Source organism: Manis javanica, chromosome 16 (genome assembly GCF_040802235.1).
Source record: "Manis javanica isolate MJ-LG chromosome 16, MJ_LKY, whole genome shotgun sequence".
NCBI classification, from domain to species: Eukaryota; Metazoa; Chordata; class Mammalia; order Pholidota; family Manidae; genus Manis; species Manis javanica.
Window position 1 is genome coordinate 27,321,310 of NC_133171.1, and position 22,035 is coordinate 27,343,344.

General features: G+C 36.0%; 1 protein-coding gene across 6 annotated transcripts in view; it reads right to left on the minus strand.

Annotated features, from left to right (window-relative positions):
* The window catches only part of COL19A1 (collagen type XIX alpha 1 chain), a 286,095-nt gene that overhangs the window by 223,624 nt on the left and 40,436 nt on the right, over window positions 1–22,035 (minus strand). For all 6 annotated transcript variants that reach the window (XR_012125983.1, XM_073224021.1, XM_073224019.1 and 3 more), the window contains 5 exons: window positions 16,595–16,718; window positions 14,950–15,225; window positions 11,361–11,441; window positions 8,757–8,882; window positions 7,590–7,652 (listed from right to left, as the gene is read on the minus strand). Coding sequence is in view for 5 of the 6 variants with exons in the window: in XM_073224021.1 (XP_073080122.1) it covers window positions 7,590–7,652; window positions 8,757–8,882; window positions 11,361–11,441; window positions 14,950–15,225; window positions 16,595–16,718 (670 nt within the window). In the remaining variant the exon portion in view is untranslated. The remainder of the gene's footprint in view (window positions 1–7,589; window positions 7,653–8,756; window positions 8,883–11,360; window positions 11,442–14,949; window positions 15,226–16,594; window positions 16,719–22,035) is intronic.

Here is a 22,035-nt window from a genome sequence, read left to right on the forward strand (position 1 = left end):
CAATGAGTATATAATACCACTATTACACTGATACTGTACATTAATTTCAGATTTAAGGAACACAGGTAAATTTTGACTTCAAGTTCCTATAGATTAGATGAGATTATATCATATTGGGTAAAATTGACAAAAACATAAAAAGAATTGCCAATTAATCCAATATATTCAATATTGGCTTACAAAGGATGAAGAAATATTCTTTATTTCTTAGATTGACATACACCAAAAGTCAAAAGCTTATTAAACCCTACTTCTGTGAGGTTATTACTAAGGGAAGACATTTCTTCTTTTTAAAAAACTGTGAACACATTTTGATTCAATTATTATTTTATTGGTGTGGTGTGGCTACACAGTGGGCATCTGAGTAATGTCACACTGGAAAAAAAATAAAGGAAAACTCACGAGTAATCTCTGGGTTACCATAGTAGACTACTCAGAATGGAAACTTCCATATAGTGAAGTCAGAGGGTAGGGGTTGTAAAAGTTTTGACCATACAATACCAAAGTTTTTGACTACAGAGTCAAGTAAGGTAACTTATTCCATTTTAAATTGTTTTGCTTTTCTCTAAAAGTATATCAGTGAAGCCCTCATTTCATAAAGCCTACACTTTATGGGGGAAAAAACTGGATATGTGGAAGATAATAATACAAAAATAAACTGGAAAATTCTTCCCTAAATAGAACTCAGATCACACTCACCCTTTGGTTCAGGAACATTGAAATCGAGCTGCTATTTTACAAAACTCTGAGAGAATTTCAGTGCTGAAGTGGGTGAGAGTATTAGCAAGGGTCTTGAAGAGCTGAGAAAGGAATGTGGTTGCTAAGTAATTAGGTTGCTAACTACACTTGCAAAGAAAAGGGAATTAAAAGATTCAGAAAATTATAATAATTGAGAGTAAATGAAAGAAAAGTATTAATTATTATTTCAAATAATGTCATCCAGAGTGAAGCCTTGTAGCCCATGGTTAGAGCTGCAATGTTTATTTTGAGGGAGGTAGAAGGTCATTACTGGGTTTTGACCCATGTGGGACAGGACTGACTTACATGACTATTCATTGTCAAATAATATTGAGAACAAAAGACACTTATTTGAATGAGATATTCATATCATTGAAAGAACGTTTGAAGAAATTAACTATCAATGAATAATATTTGCTATAAGTAGCAGATAATAACAACTCACGATTTTCATATACTAGAATATTTAATCAATTGAAAATCTGAGATTATTCTACAAATGAATATTTCTTTGTTTTTGGTCAAGTCACATGAAAAACTCAACTCAACCTAGGATTATCTCCACTTTTCTTCAACACGTGAAAAATTGCATTGTGGCTAGGAAAACAGAGGAAACATACTTGTTCTATATCTATTACGTGCAAGTTTTTAGTACTAAGTATTTTATAATCATTTGACTGTATTCCTTCTTCACAATAAACTGTTGACTTTGTTATTAAGGCTCATTTGCAAAGCAAGTAAGAGGTGGGCAGGATTCAATCCCAAATGGTTCAGGCTTCGAAGCGGTACTCCTTCTAATGCAGTGCCCTACCTCCTAAATACCCTTTCTTTATCTTACAGACCAAAAGGAAAACCCTGTGAACAATATCTCATTCCCTTAGTAACACTGCACTTCTGATCATTTCATAGAATTAACTATTCAATGTGCTTTAGAGCAAAATTGACTTTTGATCTTCAAGTCATACAGGCATTGTTTTGTACACCTACTCTAATAATGAAAAGTATGTACCAGACTTAAATACAGAGGAAAGACATCTTTATTTGCATCCTGAAGCTGCAGAATCAGAGTACAACAGGAATGGGAACAGATTCATTATCAACTCCTTCAAATGAAACAATACATCCACACTTATTACAAGTGTCAGGGAAGCGAAACACATTCACGGTCACTGTCATCTGAAGTTGTATTTACACAGCAAGGGTCACACTGGTTTAATCAAATGCTGGTACTCATATTGAAAAAATGAAGGAAGTATGCTGATTTTGTTTTGTTTTAGAGACCATCAATTTACTTTAGATCAACTGTTTTTGCCTTGCCATTAAAATTTCTTGCCTTTGTGACTTTTGTATAGTCTGGAGGTTAAAACAAATGTTAATATTTTAAAAATATTTTATAAATGGGAGATTATGTAATGTGTTATAGTTCTAAGATTGATTTTTGTATTCTTTACAGATCTGGCATACAATAAATTTGCTAATAATTTACTCATTCCTTCCCTAGTTATTTTCTACTGGTTTTTATTCCTATAGGAGGGAAGGATCCTTGAACAAACCGTCACTGGCTTTGTTCTCAGTGAGAGCAAGCCCAGTGTTTGCTCATCACTGCTATTGCTCCAACACTTGGCACATTTTTTTGTTATAGTAATGGGAACTCAATAAATAATTGTGGATGAATTAATGAGCATAATAAAAAATGAATATTTAGATGTTAAAGTAGTAGACCTCTTCTCACTCATGATTAAATAATATGAAGGGAAGAATGAGCCTTTAAAAGATATGTGCTCTAAAAAGAGTGGCTCAGTGTGTAAGTTTAAAAAAAATATTTAAAGAGGCTTTAATTATTTTCTTAATACTCACTTAATACTTTTCTTTTAATTAGGATCATACTTCTGAAGAGGAAATGTTTTTTTAAAAGGGACAGGGATGTTTTTAAAATATTTTACCCCTTCTAAGACTGATGTGAAACTTTTTTCCTATGCCAATAATCTTAAGTTCATAGAATTAGTAAATCAAAGAACGGGAAAGTCAAATGGAGAAATGTTACTGTGTATTACATCACAGTCACCAACAAGTAAGGCATGTGCCTTGTCAAAGCAATTCGTGTCAAACTCGTGATGGGTAGAACTGATAGATGATACACCCTCCTTGACAGATGAGAGAAATGAATCAAGGAAGACTGGTTGGCTTGGCCAAATTCACACTGCTGACCTGAGGAGAAGCTGGGTTTAATCCAGTGAGCTTTCTACTTTATGAGCCTCTTAGTTACGTTACCTTGGACACATCATTTTCCTTACATGTGGTTCTCTCATTGCAAAATGTGGATAAAAATATTAGATTGACATCCATTATAAATTTTTAAGGATAAAATAAGATACTATGAGCTGAAGTACCATGATCAAAGAACACAGATAAATAATACTACAGTGCTTTTAAAATATGGAGTAACTTTCAAAATGCATACTGGTTACAAGAAAGACACAGGAGTCAACAGGCCTGGATTCAGGTCCCAGCTTGACCATTTACCATGCAGCCTTGGTTAATAATTTAACCTCATTGCAAAATCTCAGTTTTGCCTTCTGTAAAATAGTAATACTAATACCTAATAGGAAGAGTTGTAAGGATCAAAAGGATAACATATGTAAATCACTCTTACCCGTGTCTGGGACATAGTAAACACTCCATAGATACTAGCTATTGCTATAATGATTTATATGTTCATTTTGATTGAAGTAGTCCTTAGAACTAGATATTATTTAATTATTTTAAATATTTTAAACATTTTAAATATTTAAAAAATAAAAAAATGCAAAGGTATCCCAAGTACTGTGATTCAAAGAACAAAAATAAATTTTCTAACCTACCTCAAAATTGTCTTCTCAAACACCTGCTAAGGCGCATGAAGTTCCCATGCAAGCTGCAGTGGACAGACCTTCCTTTAGGAGTCAAATGACTGGATGATTTTGGCAAAGCTTGCAGTGCAACTGTGAGGGATCAGTCATTACTCAGACATCAGTCTCCTATCTTTCAAAAATCAGGAGTCCAACATAACTCATTCCACAATGTAACTAATTTCGAATCATGGACTTTCAAGTTAAGGCATGAAAGGAATTTAAATCTGTTTCACCTTGGAAATATAACAAAAACATTATATACTCCTAACCTTAGCTCAAATTAATTTACTTAGCTAATAAAAGACATGACACTAAAGAGTAAAAAACAGGTCATTTAAGTTTTGATGGACGGGGAGAAAGGAATGACAGATCTCTAAGCATGAGATATTTACTGCCTAAAATCAGATCCTTAGAGGTCCAGCTCACTCACCATCTCTTCCATTAAACTCTCTCCCCAGTCTCCCAGACCATTCTCTCAGGACATCTGCAACTCTCCTATTCCTAATATACACAGTCTTGCAATGTCCCTCTATCTCCTCCCAGATATAAAATCCTTGAGCACAGAGAATGTGTCCTATTCCTTCTAGCCCTATAATATAGGCAATATGCCTTACACAGAGGAGGTGCTCAGCAAAGGTAAGCTGTTTAAATAAAGAGTGGGGAGCTAAGGAAAAATCTTCAGAGGGGACCCATCCAGCCCAGAAGAGAAACAAACCACCAGAAAAGAAAATCACAGGCCTGCTGAACATAAATGCAAAAATCCTCAACAAAATGTTAATAAAATGAATTCAACAATAATTAGTTGTTGCCTTTGTGAGTTTTGTATAGTCTGGAAGTTAAAACAAATGTTAATATTTTAAATATATTTTATAAATGGGAAGTTATGTAATATCTTCTATCTCTAAGATAGATTTTTGTATAATTTTATATGATTACCCTTATACCAAAACCAGACAAGGATAGTACAAAAAGGGAAAATTATAGGCCAATACCCCTGATGAGCATAGATTCAAAAATCCTCAACAAAGTAGTAGCAAACCAAATTCAACAATATAGTAACAGGATCATACATGATGACCCAGTGGGATTTAGCTCAGAATTGCAAGGTTGGTTCAAAAACCACAAGTCAGTCAATGTGATATACCACATGAACAAAATGAAGGATAAAAATGATATGATCATCTCAATAGATGCAGAAAAAGCACTTGACAAAATTCAGCATCCATTTATGAAGCTCTCAACAAAGTGGGTAAAGAGGGAACATATTTCAACATAATAAAGACCATCATACTCAATGATGAAAAGCTGAAAGCCTCTCCTCCAAGATCAGGAACAGAAAGATGCCCAGTCTCACCACTTCTATTCAACATAGTACTGGGAGTCTTAGCCAGAGCAATTAGGCAAGAAAAACAAAAGACATCCAAACTGGAAAGGAAGAAGTAAAACTGTCACTATTTGCAAATGACATGACACTGCATATAAAAAAAAATCCTAGAGATTTCATCAAAAATATTAGAGATAATAAGCAAATTTAGTGAAATTGAAGGATACAAAATTCACAAAAATCTGTTGTTTCTAAACACTAATTGTGAACTATCAGAAAAGAAATAAAGAAAAAAATTCTCATTTACAACTGCAACAAAAAGAACAACATACCTAGGAATAAATCTGGCGAAGGAGGTGAAAGACCTGTATACTGAGAACTGTAAGATGTTAATAAAAGAAATTGAAGAAGATGCAAATAAATGGAAAGATCTCCTATTATTATGGATTGAAAGAATCAATATTGTTAAAATGTTCATACTACCCAAAGCAATTTACATATTCACTGCAATTCCTATCAGATTTCCAGTGGTATTTTTCAAAGAAACAGGACAAATAATCCTAAAATTTGTATGGAACCACAAAAAACGCAAATAGCCAAAGAAGTCTTGGGAAAGAACAAAGGCAGCTGTATCATTTTCCCTGGTCTCAAATTTTATCACAAAGCTACAATAATTAAAACAATATGGTATTGGCATAAAAATAAGATATACACATCAATGGAACAGAGTCCAGAAATGAGCCCACACATGTATGGTTAATTAATTTATGACAAAGGAGCTAGAAGAAAAGCATAGTCTCTCCAATAAATGTTGTTGGGAAAATTGGACAGCCACATACAAAGGAATGAAACTAGACCACTGTCTTGCACCAGCTGCAAAGAAAAATAACTCGAAATAAATTAAAGACGCGAACATAAGACCTGAAGCCATAAAACTCCTAGAAGAAAACACTGTCCTAGTAGCTCCACAGTCGTAGTAAGCTCCTTGACTTAGGTCTTAGGGATGATCTTTGAATGTGACACCAAAAGCAAAATCAATAACAGCAAAAATGAGTGGGATTACATCATACTAAAAAGCCTCTGCATAGCAAAGGAAATCATCAACAGAATGAAAATTCAAACTATTGAATGGGAAAAAAATATTTGCAAATCATATACCTCATAAAGGGCTAATATCAAAAAAATATAAAGAACTTATACAACATAATAGCAAAAAAAGAAACTGATTAAAAACAGGCAGGAGATCTTAACTGACATTCTCCCAAATAAAACATACAAATTGCCAGCAGGTACATAATAAGATGCTCAGCATCGTTAATCATCAGGGAAATGCAAATCAAAACCATAATGAGATGTCACTTTACACCTGTTAGAATGGCTATAACAAAAAGACAAACAATAACCAGTGTTGGCAAGAATGTGGAGAAAAGGGAGCCCTCACAGACTGTTGGTGGGAATGTAAATTGGTGCGGTCACCATTGAAAACAGTATGGAGATTCCTCAAAAAGTTTAATATAGAATTACCATATGATATCTAGCAATTCCACTTCTGGATATTTATCCGTAATACATGAAAACACTAATTCAAAAAGACATATATACCCCCATGTTCACTATAGCATCATTATTTATTTATTTATTGTTTGGTATCATTAATATACAATCATATAAGCAACATTGTGGTTACTAGATTCCCCCCATTATCAAGTCCCCACCACATACCCCATTACAGTCACTGTCCATCAGTGTCACGATAGCATTATTTATAATAGCCAAGATATGGAAACAACATAAGTGTCTATCAGATGATGAATGGATGAAGAAATTGTTGTATACTTCTCTATATATCTGTAAGTATAGATAGATATACATATGGTGGAATATTATTTAGCCAATAAAAATAATGAAATCCTGCCACTTGCAACAACATGGGTGGACTTCAAGAGCATTATGCTAAGTGAAATAAGTCAGCCAGAGAAAGACAAATATAATATGGTCTCTCTTACACATGAAATCTACAAATAAAAAACCAAACCAAACCAAACAAAAACAAAGTCATAGATACAGAGAATAGATTAGTGGTTGCCAGAGGTAAAGGATGGGAGAAATAGGTTAAAAAGGTATAAATTTATTTTAAAAAAATCAATGGATGGCTAGATAGATAGATAGATAGATAGATAGATAGATAGATAGATAGATAGACAGACAGACAGACAGACAGACAGACAGACAGACAGATAATAGGTAGGCTGCTAAGAAGGAATCATCAGTTGGGACCCATCAGAAGATAAGAGAAACAAGAGTTCATCTGGTATTTGGAGAAGAGGATGCTAAAGATGGCTAGGATACAAGTAAACAATAAAATTTCTTGCTTCACAATTTTGCTTACAGTTTGTAGGTAAAAAGATTTGTGTTTCTAGAATTTAGCAGATTTTAGGCCTGCTTTGCAGTAGGAACTCCACAGCAGACTTGAATGCTGCTGTAGTCTTGTTTCCGTGATCAGTATTTAAATCCAGCCCTTGACAGCCTCTAACAGAAATGTGCATTTGCATGGGACAGAGAAAAATGAGACAGATATACTTGTAGGTCACTTTTGAACAAGTGTGCTCTCGTTCCACAGCGAGATAGTGTCTTACCTGTTCTCCTTTATCCCCTTTCTGACCAGGTGAGCCCGGAGTTCCTGGTAATCCTGCTTCTCCCTGAGCAAAAACAAATTTCTGTTATCAAACATTCTGTCACACTGAGCTACAGACAAACGGCTTATAAACATGGAGCTGACAAAGTGAGATAAAGCTGTGCTGTCCTCTGAGCTGATGCCGGTCACTCTGTGGGAAGTCCTTCTTCCCTTGTTCACGGGCTCACTACGCTCCCTCTTCAAATGCCGTTTAGCACCGTCTGTTCCATGAGACCTTCCATGGACGGGGACACACGCCCACCCTGACTCTTGCCCTGCCTGCCTCGTGGAACTTACTACACAGTAGTGGTCACTTAAGGAAATGTACAGTTCCTCTAAATCTGCACCTCACCCCATCCCCATCCCTCCAGCCAGGAGTGAAGTGGTGCCAGGATACGGTAACTATAAGGGTGCGCACTAAGCTGCAGCGATGGGACATTCTGCCTTAGGAACTGGGCAAGTTTTCTTTTTCCTTTCTTTTCCTCAGGTACGGGCCTAGGGGAGAGCCATCAAGAGATCAGTCAGCCTACTTTCAGCACAGGACTCATGACTGCCACTAACATCTACAAAAGGCATCTCTGTAGATCCACGGGCCCAGCCTTCCTGACTAGGGCCCACCCTGGTGTAAGTGAAACAAGCTCTTTGGGTAATGACAGAGACCCTGTGCGTTTTCCCCATACAAGCTATGGTGCAAGGGGATCGCTGGTTCACTACCTGGGAACCCCAGTCAGTCTCCGCACAGAGAAATACTTCGCAGATTATGTGTGTGTGTGTGAGGAGCAGGCACTGTGTTCCTTCAGCTGAGGCTCCCAGAACCCAAGCCTACTCCTGGCACATGCCAAGCGCTTCGTAATGGTCTGCTGCACAGCTGGTTCCCCCTTCACCTTTATATTTATTCTAATTCACAACCTGGAAAGAAGGTCACATGGCCTCAGAACTATCCAGACAAAAATCCAGGAAATCCTTTGCCCACCTCCCTTCTAACTCACCCCGCTACCAAGTGGCTTATGCATTTGATTGACAGCGCACTGGAGGGCAGGACGCGTGCTGGGCACCAGGGCCTCACTCTCGCGGCCCTGCGCGCTCTGCGGATCGGCTCTTCTGCGGGCACAGGCTGAAGCTAGCATACCTTGCTGGGGGGGCACCGGCACTGGTCTGGGGGTCCCTGCTTTGCCGGCAGGTACGTGGACACTTTGCTGGTACGAGCGGGAACTAACGACACCGCGGCGCCACCCGGGCCATCCTGTTCTGGACACTAAAACCCGAAAAAGAGGCTTTAGGAAACAGAGTCAATTCCAGACATTCTGACATTACAAATATCAGGGATGACAGGGGTTACCTGCACGAGCTGCCTTCTAATTAACCGAAAGTCGGCACTAGCGTGTAAAAGTTCATAACGCCTTTGCTCTTTCACTTTTATTTAATTTTCTTTATTTAAAAATAAAATCCCCCTATGCATTTTATTCTCTGACAACACATTAGATATACATTAAAATGTTGGTTTTGGTGAGAAATTCTAAAGCTATTATAAATGATTTTATGACAAATACAGTAGAATCAAACATTTTTTAAATAAATGTATACAGATGACATCAGCATATGAGTTTTGGGAAAAAACATTTAAAATAAAAAACAAAAAATGTAATTTGAGCTTTTAAAAAACATTGTTTGCTTCAACAAACATTGTTCAACTTACTTAAAATCAAGATGATTTTAAAGGCTTGTACAAGTAGAAAATAATTTTTACACTCTAAGATGGTATGTAATTGATAAAGTATATGTTATTCCAGCCCAACGTCCTTTAAAGTTATTAAAATGCCTCCATTGTAACAGACAAGTGGTGAATTTTATACTGATCCAGTGAGTTCAGAACATGTGGGACAACACGAAGTGAAATTTGCTTAAAAGCAATGAATTATCCCAAAAAAATTAATTCAGGTGGAGATTCTAAAGACAATAAATGCAATAAATGTCTTCTGTTATGTTTTCCATAGCTGGAGATAAAATCCTACTTTCTTTTCTGCTTTTTAAAACTAACTCCTAAATAATCTCTTAAAAACATTATTTTTTTTTTAATTTGTGAGGTCATTTCACTGCTTTTAATTATCAAGTTAATCCACCAAATCCATCACCTTCCTTAGTTTTCTCATAATTTGAATTGAAAATGTCTATTATGTGATAACACAGACTGGTGACTATTGGTCAAGAATATAATATTTAGATTTGTCAAAACATCATTATGTTACTTTTCAATCAGGGAAAATTATTCTTTTTAGATCCTACATCAAAAAAGCTTAATTCATATTTTAAAAAAAAGACTTGGAGAACTAACATCTTCAAGTTTAAATGTGTGGCTCTAGAAAGTCCAGGTATTTCAAGTCTACAGATTGGTATTCTAAATTATCTTTTTAGATATTCACAGAAACACACTTGGCTGGCTTTCATTTTACTTGGAATGAGAAGCATACATCAGGTTGGAGATGTGCTTTATAAAACCAAGTTACATAAGCAAAACATATAATTCGGAAAAACTAAGCTGTGCTTTACTTAGTGGGCCGTGTTATTGTTTTACTACCCATAATGAGCAATAGAAATTAAAAATATTTTTGAAATGCTAAACTATTGATAAAATGTTCATATATTTTTTGATGGCAAGTGTAGAACTGAGAAATCTAAGATACAAAGAAAAACATTTTCACCTTTTACTTCTACTTTCCACACATTCTTCCTGTGGACTTTTTCGAATTAGTCCCTTTCACACACTTCTTTGACCCACTCTAGAAGTGGATAAACTAACAAGTCAAGAAATAACATTTGGACTGTCTTCTACAAACAAAGCACTAGGAATAAAAGGGTATAAAAACATAACTCCCTTCCATGTGTTTAAAATGTAATTTACTAAGTTAAAAACAAATGTGACCGTATCTAAGCTGTAGAAGGCCACACATGATCATCACAATGAGAGATATCAAAAGTAGTGAATTCAGTATTTTTTTTTCAATGGAAGATTGCTACAAGAAAGCGGGAGTGGCACAGTTCATTGGGAATATTAAAAACAGGAGGCTACGGGACTGGATTTATGTTCTGCGGCCAACAGAGAGTGACCAGGGGCTTTGAGATGGACAGAGGGCAGGGAATGTGTCTTATTCGTGCCTGCTAGCCCTGTTCCCTGGTAACACGTCTAGAAGATCAGTTTTCAAGTAATAAATGTTTAGTGGGAGAAAGTCAATGAATATGCAAAGCAGTGATTCAGAAACTTATTCTGATTATGCTGGGAAGAAAACGAACTAGAGACCCAGAAGGCAGTTGATACCATTGCACACCAGTCCAGGCTGAGGTGGAAGGACAGTAACCGGGCGTGGGGAGGTACAGGGGGAAGCCTATCCCAAAGACAACCACCCAGGGTGGGAGATAAGTGGGGAGAGGGAAATGAGTGAGAACTTAAAGCCCCTGTAACTGGAAAATGATGATGCTACTGTCAGAACATAGCTTAGGGAGAGAGGCATAAATTCTCTCTCACTTACGTGGAGCCCGAAGTGAGGACATATCATTCCTGAAGTTCCAGATAAAACTGGGAAAAGAAACTGGGAGAACACTGGGAAGGGCCTCTTACATGGAACAGACGACTCACATGGCTTCAGCAGAGACATTCAGCGCTGCCCTGCTTTTGGACTCTGCACAGACTAAGTAACTGGCATTCTACATTCGTCACTTGCCAAGAAGATTGATTTACCTTAGAATCTGATATGCCACAACATGTTTCTTGAGCTATGATGTTTGGGCTACAGTAGATTTTCAGCTGGTGAAGTTCAATCTATTAAAAAATTAGTGATAAGACACATCATTACTTTTTAAAAAATCATATTTAGGTACTTAAGAACTATGGTAATTGAACTGGAAAGAGAAATGAGGATGATACAAATGAATTACTGTTAGCTGTTTTTAATGTTTTTATTTAATTTAGGATTCATGATTTTATGGATCATTAGAGAAACAGACATAGAGTCTAGTTTTGAAGATGTATACATAAAGGAGAGCAGGTAATGAAAACACCAGCACATCTTTGCTAGTTGTCTCAAACAAAAAAAGAAGTATTTGATTTCAAGAAAAGGTATTATGAGGCACTACAATAAAGTATGTCCACAAAATGGAGAATATTTCAAAGTAATAAATTCTGGAGAAAAAGTAAAGTCAAGGTATGAGCACATGATGGAAAAGGCTTTATTTGAAGTTCCAGACGTCCTATTTGGGGCACTGAAACAGATACTCACTTTCTAATAAGAAACAGTGTCTACTTTTGATCTATTTTCACAATCCTAATACCTATGGATTTTGTATTATATTGATATAACCTGCAGCGAGACTCACACTCTTTTTACAAAAATAATTGATTCCTTCTATTTGTTCAGCAGATTCATGCTTTTTGGCATTTGGATGTGAAATTAAAAGTAGTTCAAGCAAAGTAGAATCATGCCTTTAAATGCAAGTTCAAACAACCATGTAAGAGAAAGTGGATAGTACACACTACTGATACAACTTTAATAGGATAGATGTGTCAATAGGCTATTTTAAATTAGTTTGTGGTTACCAATTAAATAATTTAATTAACAATTAGTCATAAGATGAACTGACTTGTAGCACAGGTCAAGAACAACTCTTCTCTCCTCCTCCTCCCACCTTCCTCTCTGTCTCTCTGTCTCTCTGCACCTCCTTCTCTGTCTCCCAATATAAAAGCTAGATTATTCATTACTTTGAGGTTGATAAGTACTTTCTACAGAAGATGCAACTGTAATATTATAATAATTAATCCCACAATATTAGAAAGCAGATAACTGCAGTTAGTTCTGAATCTCTACCCTAACACCAAAAAAGCAGAAGGGAGGGTAAAAACTGTAACTATGACTGTATGCTGAGATGAACAAAATCAATTCAGCTCATAAAAAGTATTAAGAACTCGAGACATCTTATAGATTCAAGAGCAACCTTAGATTTGCAGTCAATGCAAAATTATGAGATGAAACAAAACAATGATTTCTTTTCTGTAACTTTTTGCAAGTTATTGAAGTTAACTTTTATTTACAAAGTTTAAATACACTCTTACATAGTCTAATGAAAGGCAATAATATATTCACATAGAATGAAGAATGGGGATGTCAATTAATTAATATTCTTAACAAAAATTAATTTATCACCATCATTATTTTCAAAACAACCAATAAATATTAAAGTTCTATTAAGTATCTTCTACTGTACTAGGCCTTTCATGTGAATTATTTTACTTAACTGAAGATAGATGATCAATTTTTGACAGATTAGAACTCAATCAAGTATGGTATTACAACTATAATTAGCCTAGTTTAATCACTCTTTTTCATTCATTTGGTACTTGTGAATCCCTCACTGACACAGTGCTTTAAAAGGAGAATGTTTAGGGCTAAGTCTGTACTTGTCACACAGGATTTGTTAGTTAAAATAAAAATTCTTTATATCAGTATTGTCACCTCTTTCTCACAAAAGCACATGGCTAGTGAATGTAAAATAAAACCCAATCATTAGAATTTTTAAGAATAATGTTAATTCTGAATAACCAAAACATTTTTATATTACAACAAATCTTAAGAATCACAGAGCTTATATGGAGATGATAAAAAAATTAGTCAATTTAAAATTTAAGGACCAAGAATCTCTAAAAAATGAAGTATGTATTTTATTTTATGTTTAACTTCAACAGTGACTATCTCTTAAAAGGGTTGAATTGTTGTGATATGGCTTTAATTTTATCCTCAAATACACTAAAGTTCTGCATTAAACTAAGAACCACTGTGACACTACAATTTTCATAGTTTGTCTTTTTATAAGAACACACCTGATATTCTTCAGCCTCAGATTCTGGGATTAATTCTTTCTTAATACTGCTTCATTGGCAGCTACCATTTACCAGCAGAGACTTTAATCCTCCCAGAGCCTTCAAGATCTTTGCAAGCAGAAGCAGCCAGTTAGTTTGTTCCCACTCTCTTATGCAAGGGCTGAGTGACATGTCTGATCCTGAATATATGAATGAATAAACAGAGAACTGACCCCATACTAGGCACACACCCTACACAATTATAAGTAGTAACTCTACCAACACTATTTTATAACTGAGGATACTAAGACTCAGATAAACTAACAGGCAACAAGATAAATTAGTAGATCATAACTTAAGCAGATGTGTTAGGATTTACTCATAAACCATAACCATGTAACTGCACCTGTCTGTCCCCCAAGCCAGCGCAGGCTCCACGAGGCCATAATATCTTGACTTCATAAGTGGCTTCTCCTGTTCCGGCCTATTTTGTTGGCTATCATTGGGCCCTAGTTATGACATTCTCACTGACTTATTCACTCTAAGAGAAGATAGTTTGAAAATAATATTTTATTGAAAATACATACACATACACAATATCTAGCTAGCTAGCTAGCTAGGTATCATCTATAGAACTATGATTCCTTCCACAAGGACCTTGAGAAACAACACACTGGCCAAATAAGTATCTGCACAAAATGTCACTTTTGAAATAAAATTGAACTGTGAAACTGTGTGTTCACTAGCAATTCCTATTGGTGATCTGTTTTCAGATTACTTTTGTGGATTTTCTCATTATTCTATCCATAAGAAGATGTAAAATCATAAAATTTATATATATTTCACTATATAAAGGCCTTCTTCTTTAGAGAAATTAATAATGGTCTATATGACCTGAGCATCAAATGTAATTTTTAAAGGAACTTTTCATCTGAAAGGGTTTTACTAGCCAATTGTTCTTACCCAAGTGACCTACTGATATAATTAATGGCTACATTTCAGTTAAACAGAACCCTGGAAAACCATTATAAGCTTTTGAAAAACAAATCAATGTTTATTGATTCTGAGGATGAATAAACAGCTTATTGTTCTTTAATGGAAATATCAGATAATCTGGAACCATTTAAAGTTCATCTTTTCCCAGTCCTTTCTATTCAAAACATGTGAGCTTACACCAAGTTTACTTTTCATATCATATTTTAGATTTCTACTAAAATTTGTGATAAACCTATTGTTTAGGGCATGATCTAGTTCTTTTAAATTAACAGCCTGGAAAAATGGGCAAAAATAGATAGAAGATGATATGTGTGAAAATACAGTTGGAAATACATAGCTATACTTCATACGTCTGATGGCAAATTAATTTAAATAGTGTTCAGGGGAAGTATTACACAGTGCTAAAGCAAAGAGGTGTTAGTAAGTTATTTTAAGTTAGAAATTTTACTAGTTCTCTTTTACAACCACCACCACAACTCACACCCACGGGCTTGCCATCTGAAGCTCGTGCAGCAATAACGGTCCGTCCACGGAAGTCCACAGCATCCTTTTCATCAGTTTGCCAGCTTGCAATTAAATTACAATCCATATAGAGTGAGATGCCCCGGGCCTGTATACCGATGCCGAGTTTATGCCACTGGCGATCGAACAAAGGACGGAGTTCTCGATTTTTAAAAATGTAGTTCAACACATCTCCCTCGGCTGCTCGGACTGTAAATTCCACCACTTTTTTTCCACCATCAACTACTACAGAGACCTGCAAAAATTTAAATTACCGTTAAATGTTCTAAAATCAGTGTTCAAAGTTATTAACGCAACCAAATAAAGACTCAAGATGCATGTTAGTACAACTGAGACATGTAGTAAAATGTTGTAGATGATACCTGTGTCCACTACATTTGTTAACAAAAAAACAGCAAACGTCCAGCTAAAAAGTGGTTTAAATATGGGTATCCGCGTGACTGCAGTATGCTCCTTTTTTGAGAGAATGTCTAAGAGTATATATATATGTGTGTGTGTTTGTGTATGGGCATGTGTGATTGTATGTACATATATAAAGTATATGTATATATGTCAAACATATGCATAATATATATAAAGTATTTATATATGAAATCTGTATGAATAGTTCAGGAATTAAATGTTACTCACTTTAAAAGAATAAGAATATGATCTCTTAGCATGGAAGCTGAAATAACTTCTTTAACCCTTAATGATGTGCATAGTACAGAGAAAATGCATTTTATAGAGGATATACTCTTTCAGCTCAGCTCATTTTTCCATCATAAGCTTGTGACTACGATAACAGTTTAAAAGACCAGTAAAGTGAAAAACATCACAATGGGTATGTATGGAAATAAAACTCAATGCATGGTGCAGTAAGTACTAATGAGGTTCATCTCCCCTCCATGGAGTACCCCTTTTCTGCCCAGATGCTATCACCTGCACAAGTACCCCTAGATTCCTGATCTCTGCATGCCCTATTTTGGGGAGCTGCTCTCTCTGTGGTCCCAGTTTCCACCCAACCTTGAGTTTATCTCTACCACTGCCCTTGTCACACTGTGATTATGTCTCGTGGGTCGTTCGCCCAGAGGACATTCCCTTAGGACTTATGAGCCCTCAGAATTGGAATCATGCTTTCTTAATCTCTTTGTCACTAATTAGCATAGACCATGTGTTCAATAAATTTTGACTGATGGAATCAGTATTTACATCTCTCCTCTTAATTCATTAAGGATTTTCAGATGAAACAATGAATAGCTTTAAAAATAATAAACATCATAAATGATAGGAGGTAAATAATTTATCACTGAAGTGGACTTGGTGTCAATGAAGCAGTTGGGAAGGAAAGGCAGTTTGAGTATCTAGAAAAAATATGAACCTAGAAGTAAAAAAATAAAAGCAAAAACTAAACTTGCCTGACGCACCATGCTCTCCCATTACGGATCTCAGCAAGATCATCCTAACAACGAGCAAAGCTGAACGTCCCTATTGATGGTTTGTCTAAAAAGCAGAATATTTGGATACTAGCTCTGCTCCCAAATTTGTGCACACAGTTCCAGTATTCAACTGGCCTGATCACAGAAGAGAAAACTGATCGGCAGAAAACTCTATGGGCTCCTTACCTGTGGCATATTCTGCTGGCTTAACACCTGCCACAAAAACCATCGGTCCTTTTTGGTGCTCCTTCGTACACGAAATGTGGCTGTTATGCTGTACTCTGCAGGAAGGCCTCTGGGAAAGACCTTACTGGGGGAGGAAACCAAAGAACTGTTGTGGGATAACTGAACAGGGCAAAGAAAGACAATCTAGGTAAGTAGTTCTAGGTAACACAATATCTGTCATATTTTTCTTACTGAATTTTTAATTCAATATGCCTTTTATAGTAATCCGCCTAATGGATATATGGAAGCAGCCATGTCTCCACTACCCATAGAATTTTTACCCTTGTTCTTTCTTTTCCAAAAAATGTTTGGAAGGTGTTCTTAAAGCCTGGGCTGTGTAAAAGCAGGCCAGTAGACTATGATGCTATGTCGTGATATCCCCTTCCTCAACAAGATATTCCGGCAGAGGAGAGTCTCAGAATTCACCATGGTGTGGCAAATAGTAGAAATTTATAAAGGAAATAAATAGTCCCCCTCAGTTTTTTTCATTAGAGAGAAGTATAGAGCATGTCAAAGAAAACTGCTGACAGTTAAATGTCTCTTTTCCAAAGAAGTTCTATGATATTAAACTCTTGCAAATGAGTTCCTAATACTAATTTCTTAGCATCAATTTAAGACTGATACTGACTACAAACAAAGAGTTTTTAGCTTATTTCTCACTCCTACAAAAAATAAAATAAGCGAATTCTTTTCACATAGCAGAGAGCAGCCAATAGACAGTCCAAATATCCTTGTTTCAAAGTACGGGTCTCACTGGACCCATGAAGAAACTTGGAGAAAAATTCACCATGAACATATACTGTCTTTAGACTTTCATTGGCAAACAAGTAAAAATAAACTCCTCCAAGCAAACTTTTAAATTTATCTTTATTGTATGAAAAAACTCCGCAAGGCAGGAATCTTGCCTATGTTTTAAAAAAATCTTGAGGAATAGTAGGTAAGAATTCTCTTAAGGACCAATCAGCCGAAAGTAGTAAACATAACACCATGCACTGAGCTGGTAGCTACTAACTTTGAAGATTATACTAAGGTCTACTGAAACTGCCAACTGCTTTGTCATGGAGAATTCTGAAATTCTGGTTTTACTCTTTGTGTTAAAGACGAAGCCACACGTAGTAGGAAAATCAGGGAAAAAAATATGAGAAATCTGTGCTGGTTGAAAGTTTTATTTACTTGTTTAAACACACACATACACACATAAATGAGTGTGTCTTCTTCTTTGAGGATATATTAAAGAGAGAGGCAACTGGCTTTATTGCATCTACATTATGAGCAAGTGATTAGCAAATTGTTTGTTTTCCACCCCATCAAAGTAAAGGAAAGCTTCTCATATGAAACTTTCTGGAAAGTCACTGGTATTAAAATGAATTTACAATGACCATTATTGTACTGGCTTAAGCAATTTTGTTCATTAAAACATAAACTAGGCTTTGATGCCTGCCAATCTTTTGGAGACCAGCTATAAACCTGAAAGGTAGGCACAGGTAGAGGTGAGAGGTGACACCAAAATATAAACTTCCAAATGGAAATTATGTGAACTCTATAGTTGCATCAAAAGCGCTTTTAAAAAGGAAACCTCAACTCATATAGAAGGTCCCCCACCCCCAACCACATGGAATAATTTGTGTCTCCATCTTACTTCCAATTTCCTGTTTCCTTGTATCACTCTCCATATTGATGCTGTTAGGATTGTATCTCAAACATTTGGGAATTTGACAGCATTATTTCCTGTTTTTTTTTTCCTTACATTCACTACATTTAAGCACAGCTTTCAATATGGGTTGTGCATTACTGAGAAACATTTTTATAAGGTTTATTATAATTTTCTCTTATCCCCTCTTTCAGGAACTCCTTTTTTAGACAATTGTCCAACTCCTATATTAATAATATAGTTTTCTTATCCTTTTCTTATATTTTTCCACCTCCTTATTTATTCTATTTTCTGGGATGTTTCCTGATTTATTTTCCAATCCTTCTATCCAACCTCAGTTTTTTTTTTTATTTCCAAGATTCTCTTTTGTTCTTTTTTTCAAAATATACTCAGTGTAGTACTTTACATCTCCGATGTCATCAATTAGGTAGACTTGTAAATGTTTTTCTCTGCATCCTTGAATATCTCCATTTCATCAAGGTTAGTTTTCCTGTTTGATAGTTCGGTCTTTCTCATGTTGGAAGCTATACTCTAATTTCTGGTGATTTTTTGGTAGCCCATATATTTTAAGAATGAAGCACTGAAACTTCAATTGCAAACTTGATGTGTGCTGGCTGGCAAAGTGATGACGAACAGTCTTCACTGTATCGCATGATCAGCTAGCAGATTTCAGAGAACCCCTCAAATGTTAATATAGGGAGATTTCTCTAGGGACACTCCATTCTGTTTCTCTAAGGAAGAATCCTTCTATTTCCCACATGGCACATACTATTCACCCAGCTGCAGGCATTCTGGAAGCAGGTATACAGGAGGCCCACAGTTCAGGATAGAATTTCAGTTTATCTCTCTGTTTTTGCTGCCATGTCTCTTTCCTGCCGTCACTATCCTACTAATCCTTAGTCTGGAGAATCTCTGGCTCAGTTTCTCTTGTAACAAACCTTTCACCTCTTTTCTGGTTGGAAGAGGAAAGAGGAGGTCTCCTGGCGGTCCTGTTTCCACTGCACACATACATGCACACCTCAGCAGCTCCTACACAGGCGGGCTCCTCCTAGCAATGTCTCAGGTGTCCGGCAAGGTACACTGGCCCACATCTCACCAGTATCCCCAGCCCTGCAATATGCAGGTTCTAAATTCTTCCTGTCTTTTGATTCTAAAGTCACGTTTGCATTTTAGAGGCTTCAATGGCTTTTAAATCTTCAGTTCCTCCCTCAACAGTACCCCTTTTATCTTATTTTGGTTTACAAATATATGCATGTCTTATCCCCTGCTATAAAATAGACAAAACTTCCCCCAACCTTCCTACACCATTACATTACCTTCCCTTCTATCCACCAAACTTTTTCTGAATATCCATTGTCACCATCCACTCACCACTTAACCCTCCTGACTTCTAAAAGCATTCCCAGTCAACTAACTCACCTGCTTTTCCTCAATCCTCATTCCCCTCAATCCTTCTGTAGGTTTTAACACTGAAAACATCCACTCTTTACTGATATAAACCAAGGGTCACAACCACATGGCTATAGGGCCTAGCCAGTAAACTGGAATGTAAGCTTCCTTTAGTTCTTTGTTTATCCTGCCCACCCCAGCATCTACAAGAACAGTGCCTGCAAGGTAAGTACACAACAAATGTTATTAAATGAATCAATTAATGAATTGAACTCAGATATAAGCAATCTAAAACACACAAACACACACATACACCCTCTCCTTCTGGCTTTGGCTTTTTCATCTTGGATAGAAGTGTGCATGTAAGAAATTATCACATTCCTCTTAAAATTTATTTCAGAAAAACAAATAGAGCAAGTGAGTTAATAATAGCAACTGATATTGTTCTCATGCAGAGGACATGTGTGGATCGAGGGAAACTGAGCCCATCTACAGGGGCAGCTGCTATTTGGCTCCAGCCAACTTCCATACCATCTGGGAATGTGGATCCAGCATTGCCAGACCACCCCATTTTTAAAGAGAAGCCAAATGCCCAGACTTTTATCTGAAAAGTTTACAGTTTTAATTTTGGCACTGTCCAGACCAATATGTAAACCAAACAAAAAGAGTGACTTCTAGTTTGCTGAATATTCACCATGTGTAGAGAACTGTGAGGCTTACAAAGATGGAAAAAGGGAAGCTCCTGCCCTGTTTCTTAAAATTACTTGAGAGAGGGAAAACACCCACAGAAAAGATCAGGTAATGATATAAACGGGAAGAGAGCAGGCAAATACAGTGCATGGCTCAAACTAGAACTCAAAGTGGTGAACAGAAAACCTAGTGTTAGGAATGGAACTGCTTTTAAATCCTGCAACAGCACGATGGTTCAGTCCTTTTAAGTTTATTGAGACTTCCTTGGTTTAACATATGGCCTATCCTGGAGAATGTTCCAGGTACACTTGGGAAGAATGTGTATTCTGCTCTTATTGAGTGAAATGTTCTACAGTCTGTTTGGTCTAATTAGCTTAGAGATTTGTTCAAATCTTCTATTTCTTTATTGATTTTCTGGCTAATGTTTTATCAATTTTGAAAATGAGGTACTGAAGTCTCCAACTATTATTTTTGAATTATCTGTTTCTCCTTCCAAATCTGTCAGTTTCTGCTTCAGGAATTTTGGGGCTTTGTTGTTGGGTACATATATGTTTATAATTGTTATATTATCTTGATGGATTAATACTCTTATTATCAAAACACCCTTCCATGTCTCTTTAACAGCCTTTCCTTAAAATCTATTTTGTCTGATATTTGTGCTATGGGCTTAATTGTGTCTCCCTAGAATTCATTTGCTGAAGCCCTAACCCTCATTTGGATATGGGTCTTTGGGGAGTGATTACACAGGACATAGGTTGAGATTCTCAAGAAGGAATTAGTGCCCTTGTAAGAAGAAACCAAAGGACTCCCTGTCGCCCTTTCTCTCTCTCCCCCTCTCCTGCGTAAGGATGCAGAGAAAAGGCTGCCATCTGCAAGTCAGAGAGGGGGCCACTACCGGAACCTAACCATACTGACAATTTGATCTTAGACGTCTAGTCTATAGAACTGTGAGAAATAAATTTATATTATTTAAGCCATCAAGTGTGTGGTATCTTGTATGGCAGCCCAATCTGGCTAAGACAATTAGTGCAGCACTCAAGGCCTCTTTCAATTTCTGTTTTCATGATGAATATTTTCCCCTTTACCTTATTAATTCCTTTTTACTTACACTTTAAATCTAATGTGTATCTCTTTTGACAGCACAGTTTTCTTTTTTATCCATTCTGCAAATCTTTGCCTTTTTATTTTTTTAATATTTACATTGAACATAATTACTTCTAAGGCTGATTTATATTTGTTACTTTCTATTTGTTTTCTACATATCTTTTGTTTTCTTTAGTTTCTCTATTCCTCCATTACTGCCCTCTTTTGTGGTAAGTAGACATTTTCTAGTGTGCCATTTTAATTCCCTTCTTTTACTATATTTTTTATAGTTATTTTCCTAGTAGTTGCACTGAGGATTACAATTAACATATTAAATCTGCAACAATCTAGTTCAGACTGATACCAATTTAATTTCAATAGCATATAAAAATATTGCCCCTATATCGCTGTTTTCTCTTCCTTTCTTTGTACTTTGTTATATAAGCTCTTTCTTTAGATTTCTATATACCCATCAACATAGATGTATAATTACTGTTTTTTTATGTTTATTTATATGACTGTAATTATGATGAGAATGAAAAATTTATAAACAAAATACATTTATTCTGTATTTTATATTTAGCTTTGT